At 40.1% G+C, this 17,078-nt stretch overlaps 1 protein-coding gene across 1 annotated transcript in view; it reads right to left on the bottom strand.

Annotated features, from left to right (window-relative positions):
- Positions 1-2,473: 2,473 nt before the first annotated feature.
- Positions 2,474-17,078, bottom strand: part of SPICE1 (spindle and centriole associated protein 1) — a gene marked incomplete at its 3' end in the record, with an annotated part of 53,757 nt that continues 39,152 nt past the window's right edge. The window contains 5 exon segments of the mRNA XM_006903755.1: positions 2,474-2,494; positions 2,497-2,697; positions 6,172-6,322; positions 14,315-14,446; positions 16,806-17,077. Coding sequence (XP_006903817.1) covers positions 2,474-2,494; positions 2,497-2,697; positions 6,172-6,322; positions 14,315-14,446; positions 16,806-17,077 — 777 coding nt within the window.

Raw genomic sequence — 17,078 nt, 5'->3', positions numbered from 1 at the left:
TAGTGGCAAGAAGCTGCACTGCAATCCTAAAGGCACACAATTCAAGGCCACCAGCTGCTCCATGGGATAAGGATGGCAATCTCCTCCCTCTCGGGTGACTAACTGCCTCTGACAGTCCATCAGGGGTAAGCCTGGGTCATTTCCCACTCTACAGTATGCAGCATCAACAACTGCACAGTTGGATCAATCAAATTGCTGCTCCCCTAGGGGTCCAGCCATCAAAGCAAAACTAAAAGCGAAACAAAGCAAAAACTAGTGAAGCAACTTTTGAAACTTCAGTCAAATATTTGGATTTTAACTGTATATCCTAAAATGAAGCCTTCAGTTAAAATATCATGTCCATATAATCTAACTAACTACTTAAGGGTAAGCCTATTTTAAAAAGAAATCTACTTTTCTCTGCTATGGAAGAAAAACCGTAAGTTAGCTATGGTAATATTCAACTTAGTAATTTATTTGTAAATGGGAATAAAATATAAATGAACACCAGGTATCTGAGGTAAACTAGAATCATGAAAGAGAAAAGTCACAATAACAAACAGAACACTAGACCATAAGTAAAAATAAAATCAGAGAGATAATATAAGAAAACTGAATAATATTCTAGGTGGTATCCTCTGAGAGATTTTGAAAGATAATGCATTCACAACTAGATAAATGTTACAACATGAAAAAAGAACATTATGACAAGAAAGGGCTCTTGTCTGCAAAATGAAAATAGGATTGGAAAAAAGAAATCTAAAAGGCTTCCATGAATATAAACTGGAAGAAATCTTCCAGCAAAATCCAGGGAAGACGCTATAGAGCCAAATGCATGAGCAAACAGGAAAGAACATCTATGTCCAGTTCCCCAAACCGAACAAGTGCCCATCAACAAAGGAATGGATAGAGAAGCTGTGGTATATTCACACAATGGAATATGATGAAGGACTGAAAAAAAAAGAACTCATGAATTCTTATAAAAAATGGGAGATCCTGAAGGTTATTTTGTTGAGTGAGATATCTCAGTCATGAAAAGACAAATACTGCATAATACCACTATTATAAAATAGGACTGACAGGGGAGTTGGGGGAATCCAAGAAAAGAGGGAATAAATTATGTGTACTACATTGAAACAGATGAGAAATAGAACTGATTGAAAGGAATATATGATTAAGTATTCTTTGCATGACAACTGTTGAGAATAACAGCTGCACAGTAAAGTGGACTGGGGATGGGAGGAGTGGGGGGAGTTGTACAACAATGAAAGAATTTCTTTCAAAGAGAAAAGTGAACTCGGGTGGGGAACAGGGAGAAAAATGTGCAATAATGAATTAATGGAAACTCAAGTTCTGTATAAAATTGCATTAAATTCTCAAAACCAAAGACAAACAACAACAAAAAATTGTGAGTTTCAATGACAACAAAAGTTATTTTCTGCTCCTCCATGTAAAAGTCTAGCAGCCCCTGGTGGCAAAGTACATGGCAAAGTACATAACATGCTAGGATGCTAACCAAAACCACTTCTCTGAGAGAAATACGAGCAGTCTGTTCCTTGAAAGATTTACACACTTGGAAACCTGACAGAAGATCAGTATGAGTCAGAACCATGCAAGAACAGAAGACGGATTTTTTAAAAAATATGAAAGTATCCAAAATATTTCTAAAACTGAAAATTCAGGCAAAATAAAGCTGAATAATATTTTTCTAAAAATTTTAGAGTAAAGAAATATAGTGGTTCTTAATTTTTTTAAATTAAAGAACTCATTTTAAAATCAAATGAATAGTCTAGCTCCAGGTTCAGTACATGGAGGGGAAAAATTTTTCTCCAATCAGTGAAACAGTCCTTGGATTTTTTTAAAACTTTATTCAAAGACTAACCATAAATTTTAATATTTTATTCAAAAAAATATTTTATTCAAAGCTCTACATTGTGCAGCAAAAGTTATCCTAAAGCTATTTTTAATTGTCCATTGATTTTCATTATAAAAATCCCTCAACTGACTGACTAGAAAAACTGGATGAGAAAGAGGCTCATATGAACAGGCCTGACATAAAATTCTTAAGACCTCAGTTCTTATCTTTTCTTAACAGAACTTTCATTACTCTCTGGAATATAATCTCCTCTTATTTCTAGGCCTTCATATACTCTCTCTGGTCATAGGGACAAAGGAAACATGGTTACTCTATGTCTTAATGCTAAAAACTCTTATATTTGATCAGAGCTTAATGTTAACAATGTCAAAAAGAGTAAGACGGGAGACATCTATAATGAAATTCAATGTCACACTTCACCCCAGACAGATAAACATATGATGACAAGCCACCCTGAAAATTCTTCCTTCAGCTTACACATCACATGTAATCAGTGTCTTTTTATATTTTATTTATCAAGCAACAAGGAACACAATAAACTATATATGAAGCACTGCGGGGAAACCCCCAAAATAATAAAAAGCAAACTGCCTAAAACCGCAGAAGCCGCTTGCTTACCATCCTGCAGAGGAGAGAATGTGAATTGCTCTTCTGCCTGGGTGGGGTCAGTAGCACAGCTGGCTCAAAGACATGTGCTGAGATACTGCTGGCCAGAGTCACACTATCTGGTGAGTTTGGCACCTGAGACAGTTTAACTGGCCGCTCCTCCTGTGGGAACTCAGCCACTTCTTCCTCTCTGAACATCAATGGCACAGAGGTATTAGCATTTACACCCGGACCTTCTGAAAGAGATGAGAGGCTCTTAATACATAAACAAAAAGGGACACACTCATACTTAAATCCATTACAGCAAAGTACAAGATTCACATCTGGAAAGTCAATAATTCACATCTGAAGCTCATGGACAGTCAGCATTAACAAGTTGCTATTTGTTTTTATTTTGGGTTTTTTTTAATGTGTTTGGTCTTTTTTTAAACTGCTAATGTGAAACCTATACTTGGACCAAGAGGCAGTCATCAGAACAGAGCAGGGAGATACTGGATGGTTCAAAATCAAGAAAGGGGTCCGTCAGGGATGTATTTTGTCTCCATACCTTTTCAATCTGTATGCAGAATAGATCACCGAGATGCTGGGCTGTATGAGGAGGAATGTGGCATCAGGATTGGTGGAAGAATCAACAACAACCTGCGTTATGCAAATGACACAACCGTGCTCACTGAAACTGAAGAAGACCTGAGGCGTTTGCTGCAGAAGGTCAAGGACTGCAGTCTTCAATATGGATTGAAGCGCAATATCAAAAAAACAAAGATTCTCACCACTGGGCCAATTGGCAGCATCAGTATGGATGATGAAGAGATTGAGATAGTTAACAGTTTTAGTTAGCTTGGCTCCACAGTCAACACTCTTGCTAACAGCAGCCAGGAAATCAGGAGGCGAATTGCATTGGGAAAGTCGCTGTGAGGGACCTCTCAAGAGTACTGAAGTGCAACGACGTCAGGTTGGAGACTAAAGTGCGGCTGATCCAGGCTATAGTCTTTGCAATTCTGTGCTATGCATTGGAGAGTTGGACAATGAATAGGGATGATAGAAAGAGAATTGATGCCTTAGAGTTGTGGTGTTGGAGAAGAGTGTTGTATATACCATAGACTGCTAGGAGAACAAACAGGTTTATCCTGGAGAGGGTGAAGGTAGAATGTTCCCTTGAGTCAAGGATTCTGAAGCTTCGTCTGCGCCACACCAACTCCAAGGGAGTCTGCGTGACAAAATCACCCGACTGAGGCGAAAACTTCAAGGAAGTCAGCCTCTCGGAACATGTGCTTTCTCCATGATTGTTCTTGGCCTTTCTGTAATTTCTCTTCTATTGTCTCTTTGTGTTTTCTATGTCGGACAGGGGGAGAAGGCTGTGTTAACACACTTTACACAAAGTGTTCCTACTTAAAAGTTTGTTAGATGTTCCCAGAAAGAACTAAATGGAGGTGACGACTTTAATACACAAACATTACCTCCGGTTCTTTTAGCATTACTAAAACTTCTCAAGAATAATAAGATTTTAGGGTAATCCATGGATGCATTATGACAAAAAGAATTAATGGTGGAATCCCAAAGATTTCTAAAATCCCAGAGATTCCTAGATTTCTAGGGCTTATAAGAACTTCTTCAAAGGAAAAACTCAAACCCTTGCCCCCCACGATGAGAACACCAGGTGGAAGAATTGTTTCTCTGTTAGGTAATGGTTGTTTGTGGCAGCCCTCTATTGGGAGAGGCCCTTACAAAATTCCAAAGCCTACAGATAAACCTCTTCCATATACTGGAGAATATAATGAATTTAATGCAAAACACCCTGATGGTTTTGTGTCTTGGGATATATTTTTCAAAAGGTTTGAAAATAATCAGAGGGAAGATGTTAGGAGAGGTGTAAGTGGTAAAATAAATCATGAAACACGAGATTGGGATGATGAATTTAGGCGATATTATGACCCAAAACATCCTTTGTATGAACCTAAACCCCCTTATTGAGATAGTAATCACCCGTAAAAGTGTTGTCTTTTGAATGGAAATAAATAATATTGTAAATTCAGCTAAAAATGTAAAATGTATCAGCTTAAATTTAAAATGTAACTTTTTTACTTCGTAACTTTGTAATCCAAACAAGTTGGAAAAGAGGTTTGAGAAGAGGTTTTAAAAAAAAACTTTAAGCATAAAGCCATTGTCTACCAAGCTCTCCAATTACCAAGGAACCATGACCATAAAGAATAGCTGTGTGCAAGAAAATAATGTAAACTTTATTCTTACTTTTGTTGTCTTTTTGGCTATTGTTAAGCCCCTAATTGAAAAAATGGGATATAAATGTATCATGCTAAATGCAATAGAGAAGCAGGAAGAAGAAGAAGGAGAATGAGAGTGACTTAGAATTAAAATCATCAAGATCACTTGACTGTTTGTCTTGTGTTCTTTCACCGTCCCTCCACTGAACTTCTACCCACCTTCGTGTTCCCTCTTCGAGACCCTAGACTCCAGGCTTGCAGCCCCTCCCGAGTGCAGCAGCCCGTGGCACATCTGACATACTTTGGGCATGTTGCAAGGAGAGACTGGTACTTGGAGAGGGACATCATGTTTGGGAGAGTGGAGGGACGGCGCAGGAGAGGAAGACCCTCGATGAGATGAATCAATTCTGTGAGTGGAGTGGTGGGAATGAATGTGTTTGAGACAGTGTGATCGGCACAGGATAGAATGGCATTTGGGGCTCTTGTACATAGGGTCGCTATGAGTCACCAACGACTAGATGGCACATAACAACAACAACAACAACATTCCTGAGAAAAGCACTGAGGATGTCAAAGCCATAAAAATCTAGGACTCTAAAAACTCACTGTGAAATTCCTAAAAAATATCCTGTTTTGTCTTGGAAGAAGTATTCCTTAGAAGGTGAAAGGTGAAACCTTGTCTCACATACTTTAAGCATAATATCACGACAAAGACACACTGGGTAGAGATCAGTGAAAAAGACCCTCAAAGAGAAAGGCTGACAGACTAATTGCAGTATTAGGCTCTAAGCCCAGCTGAGATTGTGAAGATAGCACACGATCAGGCAGTGTTTTGTTCTATTGTATGTAGGGTCATGATGAGTCTGGGCAGACTCTACAGGACCTAACGAGAAATCTTCAGGAAACTTCAGAATTCTCCATTATTTGTATGAACAGCTTTCTAATGGTCCTGACAAATTAACAGGATGGCAAGAACAGGGCATATTAATCCACTACTTGCATATACAAGACTCATCACAACATAACGTCATTCACAAGGCATCAAACAGCAGTCACATTTACATCATCAATACATCATCATAAAGTGGTCACATACATTCCCAATTACTTAAAAAAGGGTTACAAGAGCTAAGATTCATAATGGAAAAATACTACAGTGGGTACCTTTAATGAACAGAAATTCATTTTCTCATAGCTTAGGAGGCTAGAAATCCAAATTCCAAGTGCTGGCTCTAGGAGCAGGCTTTCTCTCTCTCTGGCTCTCTCAGAGGAAGGCCTCTGTCTCTTTAGCTTCTGCTTCCAGGTTCCCTGTAGCTCTCCATGTGTCTTAGCCTTCATCTTACCCCATCTTTCCTTTGATAGTTTGTTAAACGTCTTTTATGTCTCAAGGAGATTGGACATATGCCCTACACTATGGCTTTGTCTGATTGTTTACTCTCTAAGGTCATTAAGCATTTTAACTCAAGTCTGAAAGGATAAAACTACACTCACCTGGATCGTTTACAATTCTTCTACTTATGGCTCCACGTTCTGATGCCTCATTTTCTTCCCTGATGTTGTTTATCACCGGACAATTCTTAATGGCATGTGTGAGGGATATAATTTGCTCATCTGTCGTGACCATGTACTGCTGAAGTCTTGTCTAGAGAATAAAGAAGTGAAATCATATTATCAGTATGTCATATATCAAACTGTGGCCTAAAGGGCAAATCATGTAAAGCATATACAGATAAGTATCTGTTTTTTTGTTATTGGAGTGTACTATTAAGCTGGAATTGGAACCAGCCCGTAGCTAACTATATATATATAATTTAAATTCAAATTAATAGATATAAATCAAAATATCTAAGAATTTCTGACTTTACCAAACAATGCTATTGCTAGGAATAAACAATTAAAAATAACTATTTCTAAATAGAAATAATGTAAAACTCTGATGACAGAAGAAGAGTTAAGTAAAGAATGGAACATTATGAATAATAAATATACTGCTATGGAGCTCTGGTGCCCAGTGGTAAGAAGCTGCACTGTCAACCTAAAGGCATGTGGTTCAAAGCTACCAGTTGCTCCAACAGGGAAAGATGGGCAATCACAGTCACTGTGTCAATCCATCTCATCAGGGGTCTTCTCCTCCTTCACTGACCCATGTCATCTGTAACATGTAACAAGAAGTATACTGCTACAATAATAAAAAGGAGCAGTTTTTTACAAAATCTTTCACAGAGATCATGTCCACTGATTCTCACGGGGGTAATACTTATGGCCTAGTCCATGGTGAGATGCACTGATAATCCAAAGGCCAGATCTCTATGGTGGACTGAATCCATCAGCAGTTTGGAGGGAGAAAGAATGTCAATCTCTTTCCCTGAAGTCTTTGAAAAACTGCTGGAGGGGCAGCCAACAGTCAGTTCTGACTCAAAAGCAATGAATTTGAGCGTTTATTTTATCCACACAGTTTACACAGCAAGAAGTGACTGCACTGCCAACTCAAAGGTAGGTAGTTCAAATCCACCTCTCATGCCATTTGCTGCCTTTGAAAACCCACGGAATAGTCAGTTCCAACTTGACAGTACGCAAAAACAACAGTCTATATCTAAATACACACACACACACACACACACACATATATATATACATACATACATATGAATGTATAGATGGGTATGTATCAAAAGATTTTGAATCATGGTGACCCTTCACTGGATTTCCAAAGCTGTATATCTATCTTACTGGAAGGAGATTACTTCAACTTTCTCTGTGAAAGCAGCTGGTACATTCAAGCTGCGGACCTTTTAATTAGCAGACAAATACTTAAAACTATCATACCACTAGAGCAAAAACCCTCACTGATTCTCATAGGTCCCCACATGGCACAAATGACTTAACTCTCATGGCCTAGGGAGTTGGGAATTGTGCTGGCAACCCAGAGGCAGCCCAGACAAATTCACCAGTTGTTCTGAGGGAAAAATATGGGCAACCTCCATTTACAGTTCCTGAAAACCCATTAGAAGGTCAGCTAGGACCCAGTTTCAACTTGACATCAATTAATGAGTGATTAACACAAAAGTCATTAGTTCAAACTCATCCAGTCGCACTAACACACACACACACACGTGTGTTTTGAGAAAAATACCATGGAGCAATTCTATTCTCTATCCCATGAGATCACAATGTCATAATTATATAAACACAAATGAAAATTAACAATGGCAAGAAAGAGGTACTATTACTAATAGCTACTGGTGTTGGTGTTGTGTACCATAGTGTCAGAACTGACCCATAGCAAACCCTCTGGCAGGTTTTTACAGGCAGTTAATCACATGGGAGGAGACTGCCCATCCTTTTCCCATGGAAAAGTTGGTGGCCTCGAACTACGTGCCTTTGAGATTGCAGCACAGCTTCTTGCCACTAGGCCACCAGAGCTCCCAAATAGGTACTGCTACATGAAGTACTATATATGTTATATCGCCAGTCGAATTTTCTTCCCTGGAATTCACAGTGTTGTTGTTATGAGCTGCTGAATTGCTTGTGACTCATAGCAATCCTATGTACAGCAGCTCTAAAACCTGCCCTGTCCTGAGCCACTCTGATTTCAACACACCAACCCCCCTGCCCCATTATATTTAAACCTGTTTCCAAGGTATATATTCAATAGGGAGCTCTGGTGGCCTACTGGCAAGAAGCTGGAGTGCAATCCCAAAGACACCAGCTGCTCCGCAGAAGAATGGGCATTCTCCTCCCATGCGATTAACTGTCTCTGAAACCCTCCAGGAGGGTCAGTTATGGATTGGTTCCGACTCTGCGGTATACACCAACAGCGGTACACAATAATAGCGTATGCCATCATCTCAATGAACCTTCTCAAATTAAAATGTCCAAAACCAGGCTTATTTTCTTCAAATCCTCCCCACTTGATAACAGAAAATTCAATCCTTCTAACTACTCAGGCCAAAAATATTGACTCTTCTCCTTCTTTCACACACTGTGTCTGATCACCAGCAAATTCCACTGGTCTACTTTTGACTGACCACCAGTTTTGTGAGCATCCTGTGAGCTCACAAGACACCAAAGGGTATTTTCAATTTCTGAGGGAGATCATAATGTGTCAGACCAGAGAAGCACTAAGTCAAGAGGATTCACAGTCTCAGCAGTACATTATTCTCTTAATTCTTTCAGATGACAGCATATCTTCATTAAGTCAGATTTCAGCAACTGAAATACAGAGCTGTTGTACATAGGATCGCTATGCATAGCAAGCAACTCAACAGCACGTAACAACTACAATGATGAAGATGATGTCATGAAAAGCAATATGAAACAGGCAATAAGAGTGATGCTGTCCAAAATGATCCCAGGCTTATAGAAGCTGTATTCATAGAGTTGCTAGGAGTTAGATTGGACTTGACAGCAATGAAGTTTTAATGAGGTGATTACACCACCTTGTGGATATACAAAGCACCACTGAATTAAACTTTATCAGGGTAAATTTTATAGTATGTGAATTACTTATCAATTTTAAAAATTGCATGTCTTACTTCTAATGAACATTCATACAAATATAAATTGTCAACTATCTGGCCAAAAGATTGGAAGAGGTCCATATTTTTTCTCATTCCCAAGAAAGCTGATCCTACTGAATGTGCAAACTACCAAACAATATCATTAATATCACATGCAAACAAAATACTGCTGAGGATCATTCAAACAAGGCTAGATAAAGAACTGCCAGAAAGAGATCAAGGCAAAATCATTGCTGATTTCAGATGGAACCTGGCTGAAAATAAAGAATACCAAAGAATGTGTATTATGCTTTATTGATTATGTAAAGGCATTTGACTGTGTGCATCTTAACAAGCTGTGGCTGACATTGAGAAGAATGAGAATCCTACAGCACTTAATTTTGCTCATGTGAAACCTATATCTGGCCTAGGTTTAGATCAGGAAGCTGTTGTACAAACAGAACACGGGAACACTGTTGTTGCTGTTGTTATGTGCTGCTGAGTTGCCTGCAACTCATAGTGACCCTATGTACAACAGCCCTAAACCCTATTCTATCCTGTGCCAATCTCACTGTCTCTAACACACATACCACCATTACCCCAATCAATGCATCAATCCACCTCATAGAGGATCTTCCTCTCCTGTGCTGTCCCTTCACCCTTCCAAGCATGGCATCCCTCTCCAAAGACTGGTCTTTTCTTGCAACACGTCCAAAATATGTCAGCTGAAGCTTCAGAATCCTTGCCTCCAAGGAGCAGCCTGTTTTCACCCTCTCCAGGGCAAACCTGTTTGTTCTCTTAGCATGCCATGGTATATTCAACATTCTTCTCCAACACCACAGCTCAAAGGCATCAATTCTCCTTCTATCATCCCTAGTCATTGTCCAGCTGATGATGCATAGCAAGTGATTACAAAGACCATGGCCGGTATCAGGTACCTGTTAGTCTCCAAAGTGACAACACTGTTCCTCAGTACTTTGGAAAGGTCTCTAACAGCAGATTTTCCCATCGCAATACGTCTTTTAACTTCCTGGCTGCTGGTGCCAAGAGTGTTGATTGTGGAGACAAGCAAATGAAAGCTGTTAACAATCTCAATCTCTTCACCATCCATCCTGATGCTTCCAATTGGCCCAGTGGTGATAATCTTTGTTTTCTTGATATTGAGCCTCAATCCATATTGAAGGCTGCAGTCCTTAACCTTCTGCGGCAAGTACTTCAGGTCCTCCTCAGTTTCAGCAAGCAGGGTTGTGTCATCTGCATGACACAGACTGTTGATGAATCTTCCTCCAATCCTGATGCCACCTTTCTCTTCATACAGCCCAGCCTCCTGGATAATCTGTACAATTTTTTTTATCAACTGTTTTGTAAATGCATACATTTTTAGCAGCCCTCTATAGTTTAACTATAAGGAACTGTGCTACCAATGCAAAGGCACCTAGTTCGAATCCACCAGGTGCTCTGTGGGGAAAAGATGGACAATCTCTTCTCATGTGATTTACTGCCTCTAAAAACCCATCGGAGAGTCAGCTACGGGTTGTTTCTGACTTGCATCTACACAAGAATAACAGGAACATTTTTAAGAAGAAGGATCACACTTCATTATATTTTCTTAAAAGTGGTAGATGCTTTTCTTTTTAAAAAAAAAACGGTGAGAAAAAATTGTATTTAGAATTAGCCAGTTGGACTCAGTTTAGATGACCCCAATTTTGTTGGCAACATCCAAAGCATCATAGTTAGGAGCAAGTCGAACATAGGCCTTCTTCTCTCCATCAGGCCTAATCAAACTGTTGACGGCAGCCACATCAATGTCACAGAGCTTCTTTACAGCTTCTTTAATCTGATGCGTGTTGATCCTAACATCCACAATAAATACATGTGTGTTGTTAACATCTATCTTCTTCATGGCTGACTCAGTGGTCAAGGGAAACTTGATGATAGCATGGTGGTCAAGGTTGTTTCTCCGGGGAGTGTTCTTCTGGGGGTACTGGGGCTGCCTTTAGAGCCTCAGCGTTTTAGGCTGCCGGAAGGTGAGTGACATGCAGATCCTCTTTTTTTTTTTTATTGGCTGTGCGTGCCCTTCAGGACTGCCTTCTTGGCCTTTAATGCCTTTGTTTTGGCTTCGGTTTTGGGAGGGACAGAGGCTTCCTTCTTGCTTTTGGCACCATCTTTGTAGAAAGGGTTTATTTTCCTTTTTTAAGAGGTGAGATGATTTACTGGTTGTTTACTTTTTTTAGCACAACTAAAAAACAGTGGGGTATTAAATTGTGGGGTAACATTCCATGAGTAGGGGGACAGGTTTTATACCCAGAATGCAAAACATATTAACTAACAATTTGGAGTAATGATTTTGCATTCATGACTTGAATATTTAAAATTAAGTCCATTTCTGCACTCTCTCTGCATGGCTGTCAGAATTATGTGCATACTGTAATCTCCTTGGTCATGAAAGACCAGTTTCTTAATAACATTTTTTATGTGCTGTGGAAAGTTGGAAGTTTGCCTGTGTAGTGTGTCTGATAATAAACTGTGAATCAACACTCTTGGCATCAGCAGCCAGGAAGTTAAAAGATGTATTGCATTGGAAAAGTCGACTGTTAGGGATCTCTCCAAAATACTGAAGTGCAATGGTGTCACTCTGGAGACTAAGGTGCGTCTGATACAGGCCATGGTCTTTGCAATCACTTGCTATGCATCAGAGAGTTGGACAATGACTAGGGATGATAGAAGAAGAATTGATGCCTTTGAGCTGTGGGGTTGGAGAAGAGTATTGAATATACCATGGACTGCTAAGAAAATGAACAGGTTCATCACAGAGAGGGTTAAACCAGTCTGCTCCCTGGAGGCAAGGATTCTGAAGCTTCATCTGACATGCTTTGGACATGTTGCAAGGAGGGACCAGTCCTTGGAGAAGGACATTATATTTAGGAGGGTGAAGGGACAACACAGGAAAGGAAGACCCTCTATGAGTTAAGATTGATTCAGTGAGTGGGATAATGGAGGTAGGTGTGTAAGAGAGAGTGAAACTGGCACAGGACAGAGCAGGGCTTAGGAATGTTGTACATAGGGTCGTTATGAGTCGCAGGTGACTCGATGGCACATAACAACACCAATAGCCTCTTAATGAAAGCATGCCTTCAAATTTAAAGCTGCAAAGTCACAGGAATTTCGAGAAAAACTAAAACTAGATTTTTAGATTTTTGGTATGTATATAAGAACTCATCAACAACCTACATTATACAAATGACACAACATTCTTTTGTTGAAATTGAGGAGGACATGAAATGCTTCATGCAGAAAGTCAAGGACTGTAGTCTTCAATATGGATTGAAGCTCAACGTCAAGAAGACAAAGATTCTCACCACTGGGCCAATTGGCAGCACCATGATTGATGGAGAAGAGATAGTTAACAATTACAGCTTGCTCGGCTCCACAGTCAACACTCTTAACACCAGCAGTCAGGAAATCAAAAGATAAATAGCATTGGAAAGTCTGCTATCAGTACTCTCCAGAGTACTGAAAAGCAACATTGTCAGTCTAGAGACTAAGGTGTGCCTAATCCAGGCCATGGCCATTACAATTACTTGCATCAGAGAGCTGGACAATGACTATGGATGAGAAGAAGAATTGATGCCTTTTAGTTGTGGTGCTGGGGAAGAGTCTTGCACATACCATGGACTGTCAAGGAAACAGTTTTGTCTTGGAGAGGGTGAAACCAAGTTTCTCCTTGGAGGCTAAGATTTTCAAGATTCATTTCACATACTTTAGACATGTGGACAGGAGGGACTGATTCTTGGAGAAGGACATCATGCTCAGAAGGGTGAAGGGACAGCGTAGAAAAGGAAGACCCCAAATGAGACGGATAGATATAATAACTGGGTATAGGCAAGTCAGTGTCAGTAAGACTGGCTCAGGACAGGCAGGCTTCAGAACTGTTGTACCTAGGGTCACTATGAGTCACAGGTGACTCAATAGCACATAACAACAACATATTAAGAACTGTATACACTTTATTCATAATGTCTTTGATCCTTAAAGCAACCAATAAAATAGCACTAATGAAATAAAACTAAAGAAATAAAAAGATGGCCATACAGTCTCCTCCCACGTAATAACTGCCTCTGAAAATGCACCAGAGGGTCTGCTATTGGTAGGTTTCGACTCGATGGTACACAACAACATCAAAATTAACTACAGAGGGTATTATTAAATGCTTCCCTCTGTTGTTTTAAAGGACTGTATCATTAACACTCATTTGATATTTTGGGTAGCCTAGGGGCAAGGAACTACACTGCGATCCTGAAGGCATGAAGTTTAAATCCACCAGTTGCTCTGTGGGAGAAGGATGGGCAATCTTCTCCCATGCGATTAACTGCCTCTGAAAACCCACCTGAGGGTCAGCTCTGGGTCAATTTCAACAAGGTGGTACTCAACACACAACAACAACACAACACACATAGGATAGGATATGGTTCAGATACTGCTCTATTTATGAGTCATACTCAAAAGCACTTAACAACAACCACTTTTACCTTCTCTGTGAGACACACAGGATCAACTTCTAAACAGTATACCTCATGTACACCAACCACATCCTCGTCGGCAGTGCTATGTGGCTATCTGGGATGTGACATATTTGCATGTTGTCATGATGTGAGCAAGTTTCAAGTAAGCTTCCAGACTGAGACAGACTAAGAAGAAAGGCTTAATGATCTACTGCTGAAAACCCTGTGGATAAGAAGGAAACACTGCCTGATCCACAACCGATCACAGAGATACATGGTGCAGAAGCGGCCACTGATTCAACGGATTACACAGAGCTGATTCTGTGGCAGGTAACAATAACAACACTGTAATACTGGTAGCTGCTATGTAAATGTACCTGTTCTCCTTCCCACTAACAAAAAAATTTCTTAAGGGCAGGAGACTGACTCTATGTACTATTTGTAACCCATGCTGCTTCTGTGATATCTCCTATATGAAAAATATTTAATAACTATTGTGAATAATAGTAGCAAAGAGGTAAAATGTAATGACACCAACAAAACTAAGCCAAAGGCAACTATAGGAGAATTTCCAACATTCTGAAAGGTACATTAGACTACCAAGGCAAAACCTTTAAAATCACAGCTGAGTACCTGTAGAGTAATATTTTGTTCCCTAAGAAGAATAATTTCAGCTGTCAGAGCATCAATGAGCTCTCGATGATCAACCAGTACTTGATCCAGTTGCTGTCTTGTCTCCACCTCTTTGCGCAGCTGTAGTTCACTCTACAAAGAAATATCAGTTAAACTTCCATGAGTAGCATCACAGCTTGGAAGCTAGAAGTTGTCATTCAAAGCTATCAAGGATAATATTCACAAAGAAGCATATATTATTTGACAGTCATGGCTTAAGAGCAGAAAAGGTGTGTTTCAGGGCTGTGGCCTTATCTATTCAATCTGTACGCAGAGCAAATAATTTTAAAAAGTAGGACAATATGAAGAAAATGTGGTATCAGGATTGAACACTCATCAGCAACTTGTGTTACACAGATGATAACACCTTGTTTGCTGAAAGTGAAGAGGACTTGAAACTCCTGCTGCAGATCACACTGCAGTCTTCAATACAGATTACATCTCAACCTCGAGAAAACAAAAATCCTCACCAATAGACCAAAAGGCAACATTACTGTTGCCTTACAGTTGAGAAAAGACTAAAATTGGCATCTTTTTCATTTTACTTAGATCCACCCAGGGTAACATGAGTCAAGAAATCAAAAGACATGTTGAAATGAGAAAATCTGCTATTAAGGACCTCTCCAAAGTGCTAAAGAGCAAAGAGGTCAGTTAAAAAGACTAAGGTGCTCCTGATCCAAGCCATGGTCTCTCAATTGCTTCCTAGGTATCCGAAAGATAAATCATAAATATGAATGACAGAAGGATGAATGCTTTTGCACTGCGGTGTTGGAGAAGAATACTGAACATCCTATGGACTGGTAAAAGAATAATTAACTCGGTTTTGGACTAAATAGAAGTAGAGTGCTCAGAAGATTGTTCAGTAGAGACACAGAGGTGAAAGGTCATCTCATATACTTTGGCCACACTATTAGGAGGGGTCAGCTTGAGGGAAAAAGACAAAGACATCACACAGGGAAAATGGAAAGGTCAGAGAAAGAGGAGGCCCTCAAAAAGAAGTACTGCACAGTGACACAGCACTGGCTTTGAAGGTATCAGAAATGGTGAAGATGTCACAGGATAGGGCGAGGTTCAGATCTGCTATTCATAAGGGCTTATAAATCGCTGTTGATTCAAGCAACAAAATCATACTTTAAAATCAGGATCATTTATCTGAGCATGTAGCAACAAATGACAGAAGGCCAAAAAAAAAGATAAACTTTAATGGGAATCCCAGAACACTTGATCGGGCTTGTGTGAAACCTATACCTGGACCAGGAGGCAGTTGTCAGAATACAGCAAGGGAACACTGCTTGGTTCAAAATTGGGAAAGGTTTGTGCTATATGCAGAACAGATTATCCGGCAGGCTGGGCTCTATGAGGAGAAATGTGGCGTCAGGATTGGTGGAAGAATCGTCAACAACCTGCATTATGCAGATGACACAACCCTGCTTGCTGAAACTGAGGAGGACCTGAAGCACTTGCTGCCCAAAGTCAACGACTGCAGCCTTCAACATGGAATGAAGCTCAATATCAAGAAAACAAAGATTATCACCACTGGATAAACTGGCAGCATCGTGATGGATGGTGAAGATATTGAGATTGTAAATAGCTCCACAATCAATACTCTTAGCACCAGCTGCCAGGAAATTAGAAGATATATTGCATTGGGAAAGTCTGCTGTTAGAGAGATCTCCAAAGTACTGAAGAGCAATTATGTCAGTCTGGAGAGTAAAGTGTGCCTGATACAGGCCAAGGTCTTTGCAGTCACTTGCTATGTGTCAGAGGGCTGGACAATGAGTAGGGAGGATAGAAGAAGAATTGATGCCTTTGAGCTGTGGTGCTGGAGAAGAGCACTGAATATACTATGGACTGCTAAGAAAATGAACAGGTTCATCATGGAGAGGGTTAAATCAGGCTACTCCTTGAAGGCCAGGATTCTGAAGCATCGTCTGACATTCTTTGGACATGTTGCAAGGAGGAACCAGTCCTTGGAGAAGGACGTAATGCTTGGGAGGGTAGAGGGACAGCATAAGAGAGGAAAACCCTCAATGAGCTGGACTGATTCAGTGACTGAGGTAATGGAAGTAGAGGTGTCAGAGACAATTAAGATTGGCACAGGACAAAACAGGATTTAGGACTGTTGTACATAGGGACGTTATGAGTTGCAAGCAACTCAACAGCACATAACAACAAAAACAACAATCTAAAATTAAAGTATTTTAAACAAAGCTATTATTCAAGGTTGACTGTAAATAAAGTGTTTATTCAGCAGTTACAATCAATTATGTGGTGGTGGTTGTTGTTAGGTGCCGTCAAGTCGCAGACGACTCATAGCGACCCTATGAACGAAAGGCCTGAGCACTGTTCATAGGGTTTCCAGAGGCAAACCATTTCGGAAGTGGGTGCCATGCCTGCTTATGTGAAGACAAGAAAAATCCCTAAGTGGAGACTAATGACATCATGCTCTTACCTCTTTAAGGTACCGAACCAGGCGGCAGAGGGTGCTCACCAGGGACAAAGTGAAGCCTGTGAGGCCTGGATTGCTCTGCAGTCCCTTGACTTCACGTCCTGTCCACCTCTCATATTCCTCCATTTCCTGTTCCACTTCCTCTATCATGTGTTTGAGGACATCCACATTGGCATTATTGTTACTCTTACTCTGTATATCTGCAGAGGTTGTGCTACTTGATAACATGTTTTGCTTCTGCTTGGAAGGAGCAAGCAAATCCGGTTTTCTTTTCAC

Source organism: Elephantulus edwardii, unplaced genomic scaffold, assembly GCF_000299155.1.
Source record: "Elephantulus edwardii isolate Elephantulus edwardi_28Jun2011 unplaced genomic scaffold, EleEdw1.0 scaffold00032, whole genome shotgun sequence".
Classification (NCBI taxonomy): Eukaryota; Metazoa; Chordata; class Mammalia; order Macroscelidea; family Macroscelididae; genus Elephantulus; species Elephantulus edwardii.
The sequence above is the reverse complement of the archived record's forward strand: the minus strand, read 5'-3'. Positions and strand labels throughout refer to the sequence as shown.